At 46.0% G+C, this 21,893-nt stretch overlaps 1 protein-coding gene across 1 annotated transcript in view; it reads right to left on the bottom strand.

Moving 5' to 3' along the window:
• drp2 (dystrophin related protein 2) overlaps window positions 1-21,893 on the bottom strand; it is a 201,813-nt gene that overhangs the window by 122,149 nt on the left and 57,771 nt on the right. Inside the window, exons 3-8 of the mRNA XM_079520405.1 lie at window positions 19,949-20,075; window positions 18,913-19,024; window positions 16,251-16,407; window positions 11,500-11,646; window positions 6,516-6,594; window positions 2,808-2,868 (exon numbers count right to left, since the gene is read on the bottom strand). Coding sequence (XP_079376531.1) covers window positions 2,808-2,868; window positions 6,516-6,594; window positions 11,500-11,646; window positions 16,251-16,407; window positions 18,913-19,024; window positions 19,949-20,075 — 683 coding nt within the window. The remainder of the gene's footprint in view (window positions 1-2,807; window positions 2,869-6,515; window positions 6,595-11,499; window positions 11,647-16,250; window positions 16,408-18,912; window positions 19,025-19,948; window positions 20,076-21,893) is intronic.

Genomic DNA, 21,893 nt, shown 5'->3' with positions numbered 1-21,893 from the left:
ACACAGCGGAGCGCTCCCTGATATACCCCCACTGACGGTGCACCGTCTCACCCAATCACAAGCCACGCTCCTTTCCAGGGGGCAGAAAACGGGGTCACGTTTGCAGAGAGCATGACGAGGGAGATCAAAGGGGCAGCAAGGGGGGGGGGGGGGGGGGGGAGAAAGAGTGAGACGGGAGAGGAGAGGGGAGGGGAGTTGAGTTGAGGAGAGGAGAGGGGAAGAGAGGAGAGGAGAGTTGAGTTGAGGAGAGGAGAGGGGAAGAGAGGAGAGGAGAGTTGAGTTGAGGAGAGGAGAGGGGAAGAGAGGAGAGGAGAGGAGAGTTGAGTTGAGGAGAGGAGAGTTGACTTGAGGAGAGGGGGAAGAGAGGGGGAGTAGAGTTGAGTTGAGGAGAGGAGAGTTGAGTTGAGGAGAGGAGAGGGGAAGAGAGGGGGAGTAGAGTTGAGTTGAGGAGAGGAGAGGAGAGTTGACTTGAGGAGAGGGGGAAGAGAGGGGGAGTAGAGTTGAGTTGAGGAGACGGAAGTAGAGGTAACGCTGTTTACAAGTGATCTCCCGAGCCTCACTGAGGAGCAGAATTCAAGTCATCAAGGTTCCAGCATTGCAGTGCTATACGGTGAGCTTAACAGCGCCGCCCTGCTCAGGGGGGGGGGGGGGGGGGGGGGGGGGGTGGTACCAAAAGCTACAACGTGAGCACTTCGTTAAGCAAGTCCACGGGCCCGGGCCCTCATCAAACCCTGTACACTCAAGACACTGCCCCCGCTGCCACCCTTAGATCTCCATATATGGAGCTGACCTGTTCTGACATTCCTTATGTTGATCTGACCTCATCAAACCCTGTACAGTCAAGACACGCTCCACACATGGCCAGTACATAATTCCTTCCATATGTTGATCTGACCGCATCCCCCATGCCAAAGCACCAGCGCTCGCCCAGCAGCCTGCCGTCACCCAGGCGGATGCGTGCACGCGACCTCGCCCTTTAGGACGAGACCATGAATACGATCTGTTGTTTCACAGTAATAACGGCGTAGTAGGCATGTGGCCTACGGTGCGTATATGCACACGTTTAAGTGAATCTGAGATGAACTGGGCCCAATACTCCTGTAATGTGAGCCCTTCTTACCAGGGCAGGCACAGGGACTGGAGGTCCGTAAAGACATGGATTCTCTGACAGTCCACTGGCGTGCCAACGTGGAGGCCGATCAAGATTTGTCTCAGTGTGCCAGATGGCCAGTGCAGAGCTCCTCGACTGATGGCTACTGGATCCCCCCCCCCTGTCAGATCTTATACCGCCAGCCTGACACCTTATTTATATTTCAGCAAAGAAGGAGAGGCAGCTTGGACATTTAAGCCTTTATTCATTTTAAGGTGCTAGCAAAGGTGACTGACGTTTCGATGTCTATACGACACCTTCCTCTGAGGAGGATGGCGTATAGACATCCAAACGGACCTGTCTCGTGTTCTGGGCTGAGGTAGTACTGTGATGTTCACTCTTCTTCACCGGATTTATACTTGTTGTGCACCATTGTCGCACACCGCGACAATGGTGCCGTATACCCGCTCATATGCACAGCTTTGTGGGTATGTGTGTCTGTCTGTCCGTTTAACCCATTTTGACCTGAGATCAGATTCTAAAAATGTCTTCTACATCCTGACAGTTTTCTGAAAAAGCTATGTTTCTATGTCAGTCGTTCTTCAATTTTTCGAAAATAGCAGACCTACATGCTCGTAGCGCGCCACTCGGTGGCGCCCCCCGGCATCGGTGTCGTGTGTGAATGTATACAGTAATGCTGCACAATCTCTGTAAAGCGCCTTGGATATAAAGGCGCTGCTACATAAATGCACCATTTACCATTTATAAAACGTCTAAAGCTGCTCATTAAGAAATGAACACATAATAGTTTGCAGAGGGATGAACTGCACTGATGTGGATAAACACATAAGTACATACACAGATAGATGCATGCACTCACTCACTCACATGGCTCACTCATTCACGTACAGTACTGTAGCTTGAGGGTAAAAACAGCAACAACAATTCAAAGCGGTAAATGGTATTGATGAAGTGGTGGTAAATAGATAAGTGGTTTGGAGAAAAGGGGGCTTACTGTCAGTCAATACCACTCATCTGGTATGAGTACCACAGATGCAATTCACAAGCCGATTCAATATAGTAAGGTTTCAAATCAAAGGAGGAGAGCCTTCAAACGAGACTTCAAACTGGACTTTCTCTGCTAGAAACGTATGTTTTAACTCAGTAAAACATGTGCTTCAGAGTAGTCCAGGGGTTCTCAACCCGTGGGTCGCGACCCCTCGGGGGGGGGGTCGCCAAATTATTTTGGGGGGTCCCCAAATTATTTTAAAAAAAAAGAAAATTCAAAAAAATGTGCAACTGAATGGCTGGAAAGATTATATCTGGTTTCAGTATTTATTTATGGTGTATTGTCTCTATTATTAAGGTTATTGTAGCATTACATTTATATTGGGGGTCGGGATCGGGGGTGGGTCGGGGGTCCCGAGACGTTGCCAAAGCATTTCCGGGGGTCCCCGGCCAAAAACGTTGAGAACCCCTGGACTATACCACCAGTTCATTCTACCAGCCGCCGCATGAGAGAATTTCACTGCTATTGGTTCCAGTGAGTTACTGTCTGTATATCTTCACGCAGTCAAAAAGGCTGTTCTAGACTAGCCTTTTCCAGCCTGCCAAAGAAACCGAATCAGTGGATAACATGCACACTCACACACACACACACACACCACACACAGTATTCCCATTCTACACCCAAACCCGCCATTCCAGATTATCTTACTTGATGTAGTAGGGCACTTTGTTCGGGGAGATGGCACGCTCCCAGGGTATCTGCACGGAACCTGCACAGGCACACAAGAAGAAGAAGAAGGGAGAAATCGATGAGTGAACAGAGGCAGCCATGAAATGTCACTCTGTCTGCCCCCACCGATGGGGGGTTGTGGTGGGTATTATTCCGGAGCATCATAACAAGAGGCGCGCCGGTTCAACGACACACAATAGCCCCGAGGAAGGCAGCTCCTATTGTGTCGCGTTCCCCCGAGGAAGGCAGCTCCTATTGTGTCGCGTTCCCCGAGAGTTTCAGGCTATCTGGCAGGAGTTAACCCGTTTTGGGCGGGAACCCCTGTTGGTGTCTTAAAACTCATTCACCGCCACCAGGGGGCGCCCAAAGTCCCAAACCGCCACCATATATATATTGTTTTATTATTTTTTTTTTATTTTTTTTACCATGTTAAAAAACACAAAAAACACGTCCTTGGTGCTCCAGGACATCATGAAAAAGAAGTTAAAATAAGTCCTTTTAAGCATTATGTTATACTTTAGCTATTGAAAAATAGCAGATCTACAAGCTCGTAGGTCTGCTATTTTAGAAAAATCGTGAAAATGTGGGCGCAAATTTCGAATATATATTCTTTCAGAGTGAACATTTTTTAACTCGAATCTTTGCTTCTGGGGGGAGGTCCCCTGGAACAACATATTTTCAAGATGGGGGTCGGCAGGCCAATTACACACATTTTTGGGGGGTCCTTGACATGAAAATGTTTGAGAACCTATCCTGAAACTGTCAGGATTTAAAAGACATTTTTGTAGAATCGTCCTCAGGTCCAAACGGGTTAACCCATTTTCGGCGGGAACCCCTTTTGGTGTTAGCATTATGTTATGCTTTAGCTATTGAAAAATAGCAGATCTACAAGCTCATAGCGCGCCACCGAGTGGCGCGCTACGAGCTTGTAGGTCTGCTATTTTTGAAAAATCGAACGACTGTCAGGATGTAGAAGACATTTTTAGAATCTGATCTCAGGTCAGAATGGGTTAATAGAGTTGGTATAGGAGGTGGACCTAGTGGAACGAGCACGGCGGCTGGAGCATCTAATCTGAACCACGGGGGGCTTTGGCATGAAAGGGGACAGAATATAAAGAGGCTGGATGTACCGCGCGCGCGCGCGCGCACACACACACACACACACACACACACACACACACACACACACACACACACACACACACACACACACGGTGACAAATTCACAGAAAGGCAGAAAGCATATCTTGTGCTCATTGTTGCATCGCTACAACACGTTCTCACATTATATACACAGTGGTCCTTTTATTGTGAGCGAGACATTTGGGGACACTGGGGATCCGATATTGATGTCGACATCTCAGCTGCTGTAGTCCGGCAGCCGGGGGTGGACGGGTGGGACATTCATTTATAGTCTTTTTGTATTGGCCTAAAATATTGTCTATATGCATACATTCCAGGTCAAAATGGGTTGAATGAGTTACCTTACCCGACCTATCATGTCTGAGGGAGGATGAGGGTGGCTTTGTACTGTGTGTGTGTGTCTGTCTCTCTCTCTCTCTCTCTCTCTCTCTCTCTCCCCCCCCTCTCTCTCCCCCCCTCTCTCTCCCCCTCTCTCCCCCCCCCCCCCTCTCTCTCTCTCTCTCTCTCTCTCTCTCATGTTCATAGCACTATGGGAATTTCCGTGCCTAACTGTCACAGAAAAAAGAAAAGGAAACATGCAAGCTGTGCAACTTTGCAAAACCTTGTAGTTGTACTCCTACCACAGATCAATAATGCACACGCGTTGAAGACAACAGGCTTCAATAGTCAGACAATTGCATCAGACAATAGTTGTCCAGGAGAGACCAGGAGGAGAACCATGTACTCTTAATTCAAGTTGCATCTTCTGGACAAATGGACGGTTGATACGTCTATAGCTGTCTGTCTATACAACTACTTTGCAAGTGCATACTGACACCATGATGTGGCATATGCTTCTGTTGTTCTTGTTGTTGTTGTTGTTGTTGTTAGAGTACTAGTACTTCATTCTGTACCTGGCTTTTTTTGTGAACAGGTATAAGATATACTGTATAAAGCAATATTCATAATTTAGTTGTCAGCCCCCAGAGTCCTCTGCTGCCTGAAAACCACTTCCAGCATGCCTGTGTGTGTAAGAGAGATAATTGTGTGTGAACTGTGAAGGCCTAAATGCGTGTGTGTGTGTGCGTGCGTGCGTGCGTGCGTGCGTGCGTGCGTGCGTGCGTGCGTGCGTGCGTGCGTGCGTGCGTGCGTGCGTGCGTGCGTGCGTGCATTAGGGAGAGAGAGACAGAGAGAGAGAGAGAGAGAGAGAGAGAGAGAGAGAGAGAGAGAGAGAGAATCAGAAACCTATAATGTGTTGGACAAATTACAACTAATAATTAATAATACTTTTGGATGCTGTTCATATTTTCCATTCATATGGCCACACTACTATACAGCTCATTATTCAAGTTCAAGTAAAAATAAAAATTAATTGCGTTTAACTACACAAAATCACGTGTTAATCGTGATTAAAAAAATGTTACTTTTTTGTGTGCTGTATTCATTGTCATTTAACTACAACCACACACACAACTACACACATACACACGCGCATGCAAGCGTGCACGTGCGCGTGGACACACACACACACACACACAGACGTATAAAGACTCTCTCAAAGGCTGAACTGCCAGTGTAGAGCTGTGTGACATCGCTGAGCCAGCATGACAGCAGCAGCAGCACAGGATGGGTTCGGAGGAGGACAGCAGAAGACTTTCCCCAATGTCCCTACCTCTCACACACGCACACGCACACGCACACGCACACGCGCACACACACGCACACACACACACACACACACACACACACACACACACACACACACACACACTCCACCTCGCTCCCATGGTTGAATATAATGAATCACTCTTTGAAGGGCAGCAGGTATACACTGCCGAAAAAGAGACACAAATCCTCAATTTTAAAGTCATAGTCCTGCTCAGATGAGAGCGGTGATTTGGGGCCAGCTGCAGCCGGCACCGGCATCACCCCCGGGGGAGTCCGCTGTTACCACCGCAGACACCCACAGAGACACACACACCCCCTTAAGCCATTTTGGGCAGGAACCCCTTTTGGTGTTAGCATTATGTTATGCTTTAGCTGTTGAAAAATAGCACAAGCTCGTAGCGCGCCACCGAGTGGCGCGCTACGAGCATGTAGGTCTGAGCTTGTAGGTCTGCTATTTTTGAAAAATCACACCCGTGTGAACTGAGTGGTGCAAGGTCTTATATAGCCTGATCAGCTGTGGTCTGACGTAATGTCAGTGACCATGGTAACCATGCTCACCTGTGCACGGACACGTACACAGGTACACAAACATACAGACAAAGCTGGTTGTTGGAGTGGTTTGCACCACTCAAAAATCAAAGAACGACTGACATAGAAACGTAGCTTTTTCTGAAAAAACTGTCAGGATGTAGAAGACATTTTTAGAATCTGATCTCAGGTCAAAATGGGTTAACCCCCTAAAAAAACCTTTGAGACATACTAATGCCCTTTATGTCCTTCCCGGTCCCCCCCTGTGATGGTTGCCGTGTCACACAATGATTGCAGCACGGATTGCATGAACGATTGCATGAGGCGCGGTGACTTCAAACAGAAGAGGAGGAGGAGGACATCTCTTACTGGAGAGGAAGTGCTGCGATCCGGGGCCAAAGTCTCTGTGAGCGTCCTGGAGCTGCTTGAGCCGCTCTTCTATGGAACCCTGCAGAGAGACACAGACATGGACACACATGGACTAGGGCATTAAGCAACTAGTCGACTAGTAAATCCACTAGTCGACCTTGCTGCATGGTAGACTAGTTGACTAGTTGATAAGAAAAAAAAATATATTTTTTTTCCCCGATTTTGTAGGTCTCAAGATCAGGTAGTTTATAGTTATAGTTACCAATGTACACCGTTTTTAAATGTACAAATATTTATAAAAAAAAAAAAAAGGGGGGGGGGGGGGGGGGGGGGGGTTACATAATAGGTGGTTAAACAACTAGTCGATGACAAGTGAATGCCCTAACATGGACACACATGGATTCTCATCTATGGAACCCTGCAGAGAGAGACACACATGGATTCTCATCTATGGAACCCCAGAGAGACAGACATGGACACACATGTATTCTCATCTATGGAACCCTGCAGAGAGACACACACATGGACACACATGGATTCTCATCTATGGAACCCCAGAGAGACACACATGGATTCTCCACGCAGCGCTCCATACACTCCTGTAATGGTCGACATCTTTAGCCGCTTGTATCTCGGAATTGAAAGCTCAGATTTGAGAAAAGGTATATGATCTTTAGGATGTCAATAAAAGCCTTGCTCGTCGCTCCGGTTTAGCAGATTAGCGTGTTAGCATGCTAGTTTAGGTCCGGATTGAGCGACGGTCCGCGTGCGATTAATACTTCCGGTTCAAGATGGCGCGTCACAGGACCCGTGATTTTTTTTGTAGTTTTTGCGTGGCAAGGTCTACCGAGGTGCCCCAGAACATGCCGGCATGGAATGTTAAAAAAGGCTTCACTCTGTTCCCTTCTCTCTTTTCTGTCACAAACACCCTGCCAAACACACACAGTCCCGTGCACAAGCACGCACGCACACAAACAAACAAACACGCAGGAACACACCATGTGCTTCTTCCTCCATTTGTTAACTGCAGAATAATAGATGGAGGCTCGTCTTGCGACGGCCTTTGATCAGCAGAGGGTATAGGGAGGCAGAGACAGCGCAAACGCATCCGTCTGTCTGCTGAAATGAGGACAGCAGTCTCTCGTTGCACCGCGAGTGTCAGAGCAGGAGAAAACCGCTGACGTGAGGAGTGAGGATGGGGGACGTGCAGGGGGGGGATGTGTGTGACGGGGACGTGGATGCCGGCTAGGGCATTCACTGATAGTCATTTTTACTAGTTGACTAGTTGCCTAGTTTACTAGTCGACTAGTCAACTAGTTGTTTAACTACCTATTATGTAAAAAAAAAAAAAAACCTTTTTTTTTCTTTTTTTTTTTAATAAATATTTGTACATTGAAAAACTGTGTACATGGTGACTATAACTATAATCTACCTGATCTTGAGGCCTACAAAATCGGGGAAATTTTCTTTCTTATCAACTAGTCAACTAGTACCAACAAGGTCGACTAGTGGATTTACTAGTCGACTAGTAAACTAGTCAAAAACTAGTCGACTAGTAAACTAGTCGACTAGTTGCTTAATGCCCTAATGCCGGCGCCGCTACACGTGTCGAAATTGCGTTGGGCAGAGTGAAGTTTTGGGGCGGCCCTTCAGAACAATGCTCCTCATCAGTTCTGGTGCTCCCCAAATGGGATTTTAGCCTCCTCTAATCCTGCTCCATTTGCAAGGTATTGGATTTGCTACATGAGTCGTTGTCAATTGGGTGTCGGAAAACGCCGCCGCAAACAATGGGCGGTAATTTGCTCGGTGCCGAGCCGGAGAAAGAGAGAGATAAGTGGGGTTGGGGGGGTGGGGGGGGTGGGGGTACATAAGAAAGGGGAAGTGCAGTCATTTTAGAGCGAGGTTCAATGAAAACGGCTGCATTCCGTGAAATACAAACATCACCATTCACAAGAACATCGCTCTCCAGCCCAAAGAATCAGCTATGATAGTAACACCGTAGGTCGCATTTACTATGAAAACCTGCATATCTGTGTGTTAGTCACGCCTCCATATATGGTCAGGCCTCGTGACATCACGCCTCCATATATGGTCAGGACTTGTGACATCACGCCTCCATATATGGTCAGGCCTTGTGAGATCACGCCTCCATATATGGTCAGGCCTCGTGCCGCCACGCCTCCATATATGGTCAGGCCTCGTGACATCACGCCTCCATATATGGTCAGGCCTCGTGACATCACGCCTCCATATATGGTCAGGCCTCGTGACATCACGCCTCCATATATGGTCAGGCCTCGTGACATCACGCCTCCATATTGTATATGGTCGAGCGTCGTGACATATCATGCCTCGGACACGTCATGCCACCATATATCCGTAGAAGCAGAAAGCTAAGCAAAGCAAAGTTACTATATTTACCCAGGGTAACTGGACTAAGCATCAGATACTTGTTTACAGCCAGGCCCTGCTCATAGAACATTTCATGGTAGTGGTTCAATGCCTTGCTCAAGGGCACTTCAGCGGTGGTAATTTTAACGTGCCGGTCCGGGGATACGAACTGGCGACCTTCCGGTATCAAGACCGCTCCGCAAACCATTCGGCCACCGCTGCCACTCACCATATTCACCATATGCTGCTTCACCATATTTTTTTGTTGCCATTTGTCTAGGCACTTCGAGCAGACCTGGGGGGTTGGGGGGGTGGGACATATCTAGGCAGCCGTGGAGGTAGACAAGACCATTTATAAGCTCTAAATATAAACGTAATATAAAAGTACAAGAATTGTAAAATCAATCCTGAAAACAACCAGGATGACTTGAGCTATACGACTGGAGCCATGGAACATTTTCAACATGCTGTGAGAATGTTACTGCTAACTGTGCAGTAAGTCGTTCAATCCATTTGGCTATGCACACAATTTGGGCTGCTATAAGGAAGACAAACGACCTACATTAGCCGCCATCGCACACTATTGTGAGATCAACCTTGGCAGATGCACGTTATTGGCTTTGGAGCAGGCAAAATCAACCAGGTGTGGCGGGACAGCGCACCGGGAAAGATGGGGATTTAGCATTTATCATGTTAATTAAGGGAAAATTAGGACAGGGAGAGAGAGAAAGAGAGAGAGAGAGAGAGAGAGAGAGAGAGCGAGAGAGGTGCTTCATTGTTCTTTGGCACTGAATGATTTAGTGATGCCAGGTTAGCACAACTTGCTGGATTTAAAGTAAACCAAAAGAGCGAGTGATGTGGAACAAGAGAAGTCTGAACCGAGCAGACGGCATGCGGTGGCGGCGGTGGTGGTAGGGTGGGGTGGGGTGGGGTGGGTCCCCTACTATTTGTTTTTGGTTCATTAGCTGAGCTCCATCTTGCTCTAAGCAGCCATGCTGAACAATCCAATAAGTTCCAGCTTCACGGGAGACGAGCTTCACTTTGTTGCCGCCGCGATCCAAACCGTGCATTAATTAACCCATTCAGGCCTGACCTCGAAATTAAACAAAAAAAAATCTTCTAAATCCTCCAGTTTTCTGAAATAAATATTTCCACGATTTTTCAAAAATAGCAGACCTACAAGCTCGTAGCGCGCCACTCGGTGGCGCGCTATGAGCTTGTAGATCTGCTATTTTTCAATAGCTAAATTATAACAATGTTTAAAACACCAAAAGGGGTTCCCGCCCAAAATCGGTTAAAATAGAGGCAGCGTACACATCAATGCGTGCGGGGGGACGTGCGGAGAGTGTTAGAGAGGAAGGGGCTGACATCCCGTAAGAGGGCACTTTGGGACAAAAATAGCAGATCTACAAGCTATCAACGTGTCGCGCTGTGACGCGTTGAGAGCTTGTAGATCCGCTATTTCCGGGGTGCAACCCAGCACCCTTTAGCTAGTGGAGATGCGGTGTGTAACGACATGGATTTCTAAACAAATTTGTTTCAGAGCAAAATACTGTGTTCACGTTCAGGAGACTTCGGGGGAAAAAAGCAATTCTCCTGAATGCTGCCTTCCGGCATGGCATGGAAAGGAGTGGAGGGCATTTACATTTATTTCACCAAATTCCCAAGTTTTCGGGAGAAGTATCGGATCGGCCCTTATTTTTCATGTCGGGTCATATCGGTATCGGTGAATATGCCAGTCTAACCACACAGGGGTAAGGGGTTGACACTATGGCAGGTAAATAAAATGTTGGTACATGTGGAGTTTGCTTTGGAGTTGCCCAAACTGCAAGTGCACATTTGAGTGAGGAGTCTGCTCTGAACACAACACGAGATATATAGCTAGATAGCTATACACACAACATGAGATCACGACACTGGTATCGGTATTCGGTATCGGCTAACACAGAAATGGAGGTGTCGGGATCGGATCAGAAGCGAAAAAAGTGTATCGGGAGTCGGGACATCCCTACATCTCTGAGACCATAGAGTAATGGTTGAGACGAAGCAGTGAAAGGTCCTGAAAGATACATAACGTCAGTCTTAACCAATACCCAAACATTCTGTTGTATGAACACAAGGCTGCTGTACTTTATACCTCATACTAAGTTTTTTAAAGTAATTACAAAAGTAAAAAAGTAATTAATAATCTTAATTAATCTAAAAAGTAATCGATAGATTGATAGTTGCAATCCTAGTCTACAGTCAGGCGAGTGCTATTTGAGTATGTGTACAGTTTATAGTTACATAATACATCATTGGCAAAGCAATAATACAACATTTGGGCTCCAGCTGTTGGCTCTGGAAATTGCATTATGCGTAATTTAACAGGTGACAAGCAACCCATTCCCCCAAAACTATTTTTGGCAGAGAAAGTGTAGGCGGTACAGTCGAATGTTGCCAAAAACCCAGCATGTATAGGTGCCATGGATGAAAATGAAAGCAGGCCCTCAGAAGCAAACAAACAGTGCCAGAACAGCGTATTATATACGCCCGCATTAGGGGCCAAAGTGAACATGCTGCTTGTCATGAGGACTGGTGATAAACCGCATACCTGAAGTAGCTTCCATCTGCTGTTGAGATGCTCCAGGGAGCGGGCGTTCTCCATGGACAAGTGTACGTCCGAGATGGCCAGCTGGTGGGCCAGGTCGTTGATTTGCCTCATGCCTTCTTTCACCTGCGTCAGTTCCTCCTTAAACAACTGGAGGAAAGAGAGGGGGGGGGGGGGAGACAAGGGCACAGTCGGACAGAGAGGGAAAGGTTCAAGGTTCACGGTTGTACTTTATTGTAACGTCTTTAAAACCCATTTAGACCCGACGTCGAAATAAATAAAAAAAAGTCATCTGAAAGAATATATATATTCAAAGATTTGTGCCGCATTTTCACGATTTTTCAAAAATAGCAGACCTACAAGCTCGTAGCGCGCCACTCGGTGGCGCGCTATGAGCTTGTAGGTCTGCTATTTTTCAATAGCTAAAGTATAACATAATGCTTAGTTGAAACACCAAAAGGGGTTCCCGCCCAGAATGGGTTAAACTCTTTTCTTGTTTGTTCTCGGCCTTGTAAAGCACCTTGCGATGCATTTATGTCATGCTGGAGAGTGACCTACCTAACTTCCGCTGTGATTGGCCGAGCTTTGCATAACGTTTGTAGTAGCTAATTGGCTGTTCAATCTATGTTTTACAATCGTTTATAAAGACATGAATTAGACCAAACTATTCAAGCGTTATAGAAATTTTCAAATTACTTTTCAAGAGAGTCAAGGAGTCAAGGAAAATTGGACAGAGGTTGTAGCAAAGGGTCAAAAGACCAATCACGCACGATCACAGGGGTAACGTGACATTGTAATTGGCTGACAATATTAGTGGGAGGGGCCTATGTAAGCAAACCACACTTTGCAATTTTTCAAAATTGCGACTTTTCTAGTTATTATTATTATTATTATCTTGTGTACAGGTACATAAGAGCACAACTTATTTTTGTTTGGCTTCCTCCAGACAATGCAGCAGCATATAGATAACATCAGACATCAATCAATCACAGCAAGCACAGTAAACAAAGGGATTGAATAAAGAGTGCGAGAAAGAGAAAACCACGAGTAAACAAAAAATCACACCCGTGTGAACTGAGTGGTGCACTATGCCTAACATCTGTTGAAGAATAACGATAGAGATTGATTATAAGCTTTTTTGAGATCACTCTGACGTGATGTCGATGATGTCAGTGACGTCACATACTAACCATAGCAACCATGCTCACCCGTACAGGCACAAACACACACGGGTACTATAACAAAGCCAGTTGTTGGAGTGGTTTGCACCACTCAAAAAGAAAAGAGTAACCTCCTGTAGTGGCAAAGTAGTAAAGCTTATGTTCCATACAGTATATATATACACAGCAAAATAAAAATAAGCTTAGAAAGGTGCAATTCGAGGCTATGTTCCACACATTTAGTTTAGAGAGGTGCAGTTCGAGGCTATGTTCCACACATTTAGTTTAGAGAGGTGCAGTTCGAGCTTAATAGTGCAAACGGTAGAGAGTGAGATGGAGAATGGAGGGGGAAAGAGGGAGTGTTAGAATAAGAAAGAGACAAAACGATTAGGGGTGACAGAAAAACTAGTCAACGAGGCAGATAAGTCCACATGCATTGATTTCTTGCAAATCTACACAGCCGGTCATCCATTTGATGTTAATTACTGGCTTAGGATTGCGACAAAAAAAAAGCAATCGCCATGAATTCAAGGCTTTATGGGCTGTGTAATTGATAGAAAATAAGTCATTTTGGGGATGAACTATGCCCTTTAAAAATGTCCTTAAATTGTCACAAAATAAAATCACAAGTGAGTGGCACGCATATCATCATACATCACATTCCGTGCTCATACACAGACACACATACTGACATACACACAACGCTCTAGGGCATTAAGCAACTAGTCGACTAGTTTACTACTTGTTGGTACTAGTTGACTAGTTGATAAGAATTTCCCCCGATTTTGTAGGCCTCAAGATCAGGTAGATTATAGTTATAGTCACCATGTACACAGTTTTTCAATGTACAAATATTTATTTAAAAAAAAAAAAAAAAAAAAGAAAGTTTATTTTTTTTATTTTTTTTACATAATAGGTAGTTAAACAACTAGTCGACTAGTCGACTAGTAAACTAGGCAACTAGTCAACTAGTAAAAATGACTAGAAGTGAATGCCCTACGCTGTGCATATGGGGAGCCCCATGGGGGTCCTGACTCACAGGTTGAGAACCTGGTTTAACCCATTCTGGGCGGGAACCCCTTTTGGTGTTAGCATTATGTTATGCTGCTAGCTATTGAAAAATAGCAGATCTGGTATTTTTGAAAAAATCAAAGAACGACTGACATAGAAACATAGCTTTTTCAGAAAACTGTCAGGATGTAGAAGACATTTTTAGAATCTGATCTCAGGTCAGAATGTGGTCAAAGTCACCATCGAGGTGTGTGGTCAAGTCTCTGCAGTCTGTCGTTGTTAAGAGGTACAGGATAGCATAGAAACTCTTGTTCAGACTGAAGAGGAGGCTGGTCGGCTCGAAGCTTTACCAGTAAAAACGTTTCACTGCACTCGGGAGTATCAATTGGTGTGTGGTCTCTTTATTCTTGCATTGCTGCTGATTCTATTTTTCCTCCAGCACCCAACCTAGTGCTGTAGGTTTTTTTTTAGACGTGCGTGTTTTTTTGGTCGTTTTACAGCCTCTTTATACAGAAACGAATAGAGCCACTTCAGCACGCATTTACAAACAAACCTCAGGATAAGGGAGAGATAATCGTGAGTGCCGTCAAAATAGTCCGATAGAGCAGGGGTTCTCAACCCGTGGGTCGCGACCCCTCGGGGGGTCGCCAAATTATTTTGGGGGGTCCCCAAAAAAAAGGAAAAAAAAAGAAAAACCTTTTTTTTCTTTCTTTTTTTATGCAACTGAATGACTGGAAAATGGAAATGAAGAGTTTACATAGTACATAGTACACATAGTACATGCATACACCTTCCCTAATGATTATATCTGGTTTCAGTATTTATTTATGGTGCATTGTCTCTATTATTAAGGTTATTGTAGCAGTCAATTTATATTGGGGGTCGGGAGGGGGCGGCCAAAAACGTTGAGAACCCCTGCGATAGAGCGCATGCATAAAGTGAGTGGCAAATCGAGTGGCAAAGTGAGTGGCAAAGTGAGTTTAACGTCGTGCACGTGCGTCCGTGCGTGTGTATGCGTGCGCGCGCGCGTGCGTGTGTGTGTCCTTGCACGCCGCGTGTACACATTTTGTGCACATAGTGTCTCCGTATACCAGATGAGACCATCTGACAACCGGCAGCCGTTGGGAGAGCCGCGGCGCAGCATGTGCTCGTCGTAACTCGTGACATCTGTCCAAAACAGTGACACGATGTCGCCCTCCCTTCTAATGAGCAGCGCCGACTCAATTATCCCATTCTGGGCGGGAACCCCTTTTGGCGTTAGCATTATGTTATGCTTTAGCTATTGAGAAAAAAAAAATGTCTACCAGCTCAGTGGCCTTGTGGTTAAAGTGTCCGCCCTGAGACTGGGAGGTCGGGGTTCGATCCCCGGCCGGGTCATACAAAGACTCTAAAAATTGGACCCAGTGCCTCCCTGCTTGAGACTCAGCATCAAGGGTTGGATTGGTGGTAAGTCCCTGCGACATACTAGCGTCATGTCCAGGGGGTGTACTTGTACATCAAGCTGCCTCACGCTACATAAACAGGAGATAGGCTCCTGCCCGGCTATTTACTTACTATTGAAAAATAGCAGATCTACAAGCTCATAGCGCGCCACCGAGTGGCGCGCTACGAGCTTGTAGGTCTGCTATTTTTTAACAAATCGAAGAACGACTGACATAGAAACATAGCTTTTTTCAGAAAACTGTCAGGATGTAGAAGACATTTTGTAGAATCTGATCTCAGGTCAAAATGGGTTATAGCCACGCAGTCATCCAGCCATACAGCCGGGGCAACACAGCACGCCACTCAGTGACGACCGCACAAATCACCAACCGCTGTTTGTTCCGTGACATCAAATCAACGGAGGACTCGTCGGAAAGCCCTGCCATATCTCCACCACGACGACGACGACGACGAGGGGAATGTCAGAACATTCCTTCGTCACCACCACCACCAGCTGCCACATCGGTGCTTCTCCGTGCGTCATGCGAGCACGCCGCAACGTACACGGTTCAAAAGCACAGTCAAAATGGAGGTCTCGTCAATCTCCGGTTCTCTTTGAGGCGGGCTTATATACACACAGAGTTCAACCCATCACTTGTTGCTGCTTATTCGTTTGTGATGAAAGCTGATTTTGTTTGGTTTTGTTTTGATGTTTGTCACATGATGATGCAGCGTGCGACTTTTGGAAGGGAGGGAGGGGTAGCCGAAGGCAAATAATCTCAAGAGAGACAATTAAAACAACTTGTCAGATTATTAGCAATTCATATGTGGGATTTATGCGCCGGACCATTACTGGTCCATTTTTACACTCTCAAGACTCTTTGGGCGGGAACCCCTTTTGGTGTTAGCATTATGTTATGCTTTAGCTATTGAAAAATAGCAGATCTACAAGCTCATAGCGCGCCACCGAGTGGCGCGCTACGAGCTTGTAGGTCTGCTATTTTTGAAAAATCAAAGAACGACTGACATGGAAACATAGCTTTTTCAGAAAACTGTCAGGATGTAGAAGACATTTTTAGAATCTGATCTCAGGTCAAAATGGGTTAAATCGTCACTCAGGACTTTGCAAGTGTGACTGCCGTCTCTCCCGTGCAGGGGTACCTTGGTTGCGTCTATGTGGTCCTGCAGAGAGTCAATGAAGAGGTCTCCCACAGGCTCCCAGGCGTCCCGGACCCCCTCGGCCTGCTCCAGGGCCACAGCCAGTTCCTCCATGGCTGCCTGGGTCTGCAGCAGGCGCTCCAGGGTCCTCTCCATGTGCCTGCATGGGGACCAGAGGGTCACTTCTACAATGGAATCTGTTACACCAATTCATATATATACTCTCTGGCTGAATGTGTGACCAATTATATACTCACTGGCTGAATGTGTGACCAATTATATACTCTCTGGCTGAATGTGTGACCAATTATATACTCTCTGGCTGAATGTGTGACCAATTATATACTCTCTGGCTGAATGTGTGACCAATTATATACTCTCTGGCTGCATGTGTGACCAATTATATACTCTCTGGCTGCATGTGTGACCAATTATATACTCTGGCTGAATGTGTGACCAATTATATACTCACTGGCTTAATGTGTGACCAATTATATACTCTCTGGCTTAATGTGTGACCAATTATATACTCTCTGGCTGAATGTGTGACCAATTATATACTCTCTGGCTGAATGTGTGACCAATTATATACTCTGGCTGAATGTGTGACCAATTATATAATCACTGGCTTAATGTGTGACCAATTATATACTCTCTGGCTTAATGTGTGACCAATTATATACTCTCTGGCTGAATGTGTGACCAATTATATACTCTCTGGCTGAATGTGTGACCAATTATATACTCTCTGGCTGAATGTGTGACCAATTATATACTCTGGCTGAATGTGTGACCAATTATATACTCTGGCTGAATGTGTGACCAATTATATAATCACTGGCTTAATGTGTGACCAATTATATACTCTCTGGCTTAATGTGTGACCAATTATATACTCTCTGGCTGAATGTGTGACCAATTATATACTCTCTGGCTGAATGTGTGACCAATTATATACTCTCTGGCTGAATGTGTGACCAATTATATACTCTCTGGCTGAATGTGTGACCAATTATATACTCTCTGGCTGAATGTGTGACCAATTATATACTCTCTGGCTGAATGTGTGACCAATTATATACTCTCTGGCTGAATGTGTGACCAATTATATACTCACTGGCTGAATGTGTGACCAATTATACAGTATACTCACTGCAGCATGTGTGACCAATTATATACTCACTGGCTGAATGTGTGACCAATTATACAGTATACTCACTGCAGCATGTGTGACCAATTATATACTCTCTGGCTGCATGTGTGACCAATTATATACTCTCTGGCTGAATGTGTGACCAATTATATACTCTCTGGCTGAATGTGTGACCAATTATATACTCTCTGGCTGAATGTGTGACCAATTATATACTCTGGCTGAATGTGTGACCAATTATATACTCTGGCTGAATGTGTGACCAATTATATACTCTCTGGCTGAATGTGTGACCAATTATATACTCTCTGGCTGCATGTGTGACCAATTATATACTCACTGGCTGAATGTGTGACCAATTATATACTCACTGGCTGCATGTGTGACCAATTATATACTCACTGGCTGCATGTGTGACCAATTATATACTCACTGGCTGAATGTGTGACCAATTATATACTCACTGGCTGCATGTGTGACCAATTATATACTCACTGGCTGCATGTGTGACCAATTATATACTCACTGGCTGAATGTGTGACCAATTATATACTCACTGGCTGAATGTGTGACCAATTATATACTCACTGGCTGAATGTGTGACCAATTATATACTCACTGGCTGAATGTGTGACCAATTATATACTCACTGGCTGAATGTGTGACCAATTATATACTCACTGGCTGAATGTGTGACCAATTATATACTCACTGGCTGAATGTGTGACCAATTATATACTCTCTGGCTGAATGTGTGACCAATTATATACTCACTGGCTGAATGTGTGACCAATTATATACTCACTGGCTGAATGTGTGACCAATTATATACTCTCTGGCTGAATGTGTGACAATTAAGCACCCAAATCCTTCACAATATTCAACAACTAATGTGGATTATTTTTATGATTAATTTGCAGAATGAATTGCGTCATTCCCAAATAAGTTTACAAACCTTAAATTACTTTGAATTTGGATTGAGACTGGATTGAGACGCACTCATGTGAAGTGAGGGGTCTCCTTTGGGGGCACACACAAAATCCATAGACTTGGTGGCCACATGAAGTCACAGGGGGCACGAATAAGACTTTAAAAAGTGTTACTTTTAAAGCACTGCTTAGCTTTATACTAAGTGTAATGATTACTTTTGGTAACCACATAATACTAACTCGCGCACGCGCACACACACACACACACACACACACACACACACACACACACACACACACACACACACACACACACACACACACACACACACACACACACACACACACACACACACACACACACACCTGACCCTAACCTCTCTCTCTCCCTCATGACCTTAGCTATTTTCGATTCATTATAACCTATGCTCCCTGCGTGCGTGCGTGCGTGCGTGCGTGCGTGCGTGCGTGCGTGCGTGCGTGCGTGCGTGCCTGCCTGCGTGCGTGCGTGTGTGTGTGCGTGCGTGCGTGCGTGCGTGCGTGCGTGCGTGCGTGCGTGCAGTGAATGTGAACACGGGCTGACCTGTGTTTATCCACACAGCGAGCCGTCAGCTTCTCCCACAGGTCACTGGCCACGTTGGCCTGCTTCCACACCGACCGGCTGACGTTGAGGATGCGATGCCGAGGTGACACTTCTGCAATGGGGGGAGGGGGGAAGGGGGGTCATCAGATATGGGGGTCATTCGGAGGGAGAGGTCACAGGAGGCCGCAAGAAAAAGGAGCAAGCAAAAGAAACGAAGCAGAAACAGATCACGAAACGGAACATTCGGTTCAAGCCGGAAGTTTGTGAGAAATTGAGTGGGTGGCATCTCAGAGATGCAAAAACAAAAAAAAAAGAGATAGAGAGGAGGGGGTTATTCAAGAGTATGATAATAACCCATTCTGGGCGGGAACCCCTTTTGGTGTTTTAACTAAGCATTATGTTATACTTTAGCTATTGAAAAATAGCAGATCTACAAGCTCATAGCGCGCCACCGAGTGGCGCGCTACGAGCTTGTAGGTCTGCTATTTTTGAAAAATCGTAAAAATGCGGCACAAATCTTTGAATATAATATTCTTTCAGAGCGAACGTTTTTTCTTTTTTTTTTCGACGTCAGGCCTAAATGGCATAAGTTCACGGAGGCGCCAGAACATTATCCAGGGCGGGGAGGAACCAGTGGTGAAGAGGCTGGTATAGTGGCTGAGCCAAACAACGCAGGGCGTTTGAGTGGGCGGGAGGAACAGCCCAGCGTTGTGCGATTATTGATCGGAGCAGATGGTGCTGCAGAGCTGCATGAACTCGAGCTAATTGCTCGAGACCCCCCCCCCCCACACACACACACACACACACACACCCCCACCACAAACACAGTGTGACACCATTGGACAGAATGCCGCTAAAAAACACAACTAATGGAGGATTTCACCTGCATGGGGTCCCACCTAATGAGCTCCTGAGGCCATGCGAGCGAGCGGGGCCACGACGCGGTCACGGTAAATGAGACGGATATTTTGGCACCGCGGGGGCTGCACTTGGCACAGGGTGGGGGTGTGTGTGTGTGGGGGGGGGGGGGCAAGACCTTTTCCATCGGGCTGCAGCGTCGACTCCTCGTGCTCCTGGAAGGGGTGTTGTGCCAGGAAGACTTGGGCCGACTCCAGAACAGAGTAGATGAACGGACCCCTGGACTTCACGTCCTCCATGAATACCTGTGGGGAGAAACAAGGAGAGACGGACAGATAGAGAGGGAGAGAGAAAGGAAGAGAGAGTTAAGCCATTTTGGGCGGGAACCCCTTTTCTGGCCACATTGGCGTTAGCATTGTTAGCATTATGTTATGCTTTAGCTATTGAAAAATAGCAGATCTACAAGCTCGTAGCGCGCCACCGAGTGGCGCGCTACGAGCTTGTAGGTCTGCTATTTTTTTTAAATCGAAAAAAACGACTGACATAGAAACATGGCTTTTTCAGAAAACTGTCAGGATGTAGGAGACATTTTTAGAATCTGATCTCAGGTCAAAATGGGTTAATTGAGAGTGATGGACAGGAGGGTGGGATAGAAAAGGAAAGAAATGGGGGCTCAAGAGGAAAGAGAAGATTCAAGGCATGCTACACACAGAGGGCTGAGGAGATGCGCACATAGCATATAACTCCACACGGAAAAAAACTCCAACGCGCTTATGAGAGAACAGAATCACTCATTTGCATACATGGGTTACCAAAGGGCGTTCATTACTCACACTGGCACTGTTCTTATATATACTCAAGACTCTCCGACGCTCTCTCTCTCTCTCTCTCTCTCTCTCGCTCTCTCTCGCATGCATGCACGTACGCACGCACCTACAGGGAGACAAAGACTGAACTATACTGACACACGCGGTGGTCCACCTGCATGAGCTGCAAAGGTCCTTTGCAGAATATGAGGCCAGGCCTGCGTATACATCGGTCAGATCGCAAAGAGCAGTTGGCATGAGAGTCCAGCTCCGACCAGCAGCACTAGCTGACCCACAAGAAGCAGCGTTCCTGCTGTATGCAAATAACCACAACCCTGAGTTCAGCACAAGAGCAAATACACAGACCACTGACTGCATTAACCCATTCGGAACTGACGTCGAAATTTAAAAAAAAAAAGTTTTCTAAATCATGACAATTTTTCTGAAAGATTTGAGGCACATTTTAACGATTTTAAAAAAAATTGCAGATCTACAAGCTCATAGCGCGCCACTCGGTGGCGCGCTATGAGCTTGTAGATCTGCTATTTTTCAATAGCTAAATTATAACATAATGTTTAAAACACCAAAAGGGGTTCCCACCCAAAATGGGTTAAAAAAGGCGCACGCACGCACGCACGCACGCACGCACGCACGCACGCACGCCACGCACGCACGCACGTTGTACCTTGCCGCTAATCTTTGTACTCCATAAAAACACATTGCAGGTGTGCACATTAATAAGTCAAAGTCATTTATTTAGCAGAAGCCAGCGGAGTCAATCCTCTTATAGCATGAAAAGAGATTACACTATTTGGGACTTGGGAGGAAAATCTCCTACATTACTAATTGGAATTGGCGGTGTTGGTGCAGCACGATGGGAGACAGTGTGTTTGCAGTGCCACGCATGCTAAAGCTGCGGGATCACGACGGCTCGCCGTCGGTCCTGATAAAACTTGAGCCTGCGCAAGCCGACTCAGCCGAGGGTAAAAAAAAAAGGGAAGCGCCACTGATCTGGTAAACACTCGGCAAGCAACCCATGCATGCAAAAAAAAAACCAGCAGCGCACACCGGGAGGCTGTGGCTGGAGATATGATTCCTGGTGAAAAGGAAAACTTCATTCCATGTAGGCTTTCCAAATGCAAGTGCACTCTACTGTATATGTAGTGTACTGTATTGACGCTCTCACTTTGTGTAACACTCCCTCTCACTACCTTAACCCATTTTGGGGCGGGAACCCCTTTTGGTGTTTTAAACATTATGTTATAATTTAGCTATTGAAAAATAGCAGATCTACAAGCTCATAGCGCGCCACCGAGT

This window comes from Electrona antarctica (genome assembly GCF_951216825.1).
Source record: "Electrona antarctica genome assembly, chromosome: 1".
Classification (NCBI taxonomy): Eukaryota; Metazoa; Chordata; class Actinopteri; order Myctophiformes; family Myctophidae; genus Electrona; species Electrona antarctica.
The sequence above is the reverse complement of the archived record's forward strand: the minus strand, read 5'-3'. Positions and strand labels throughout refer to the sequence as shown.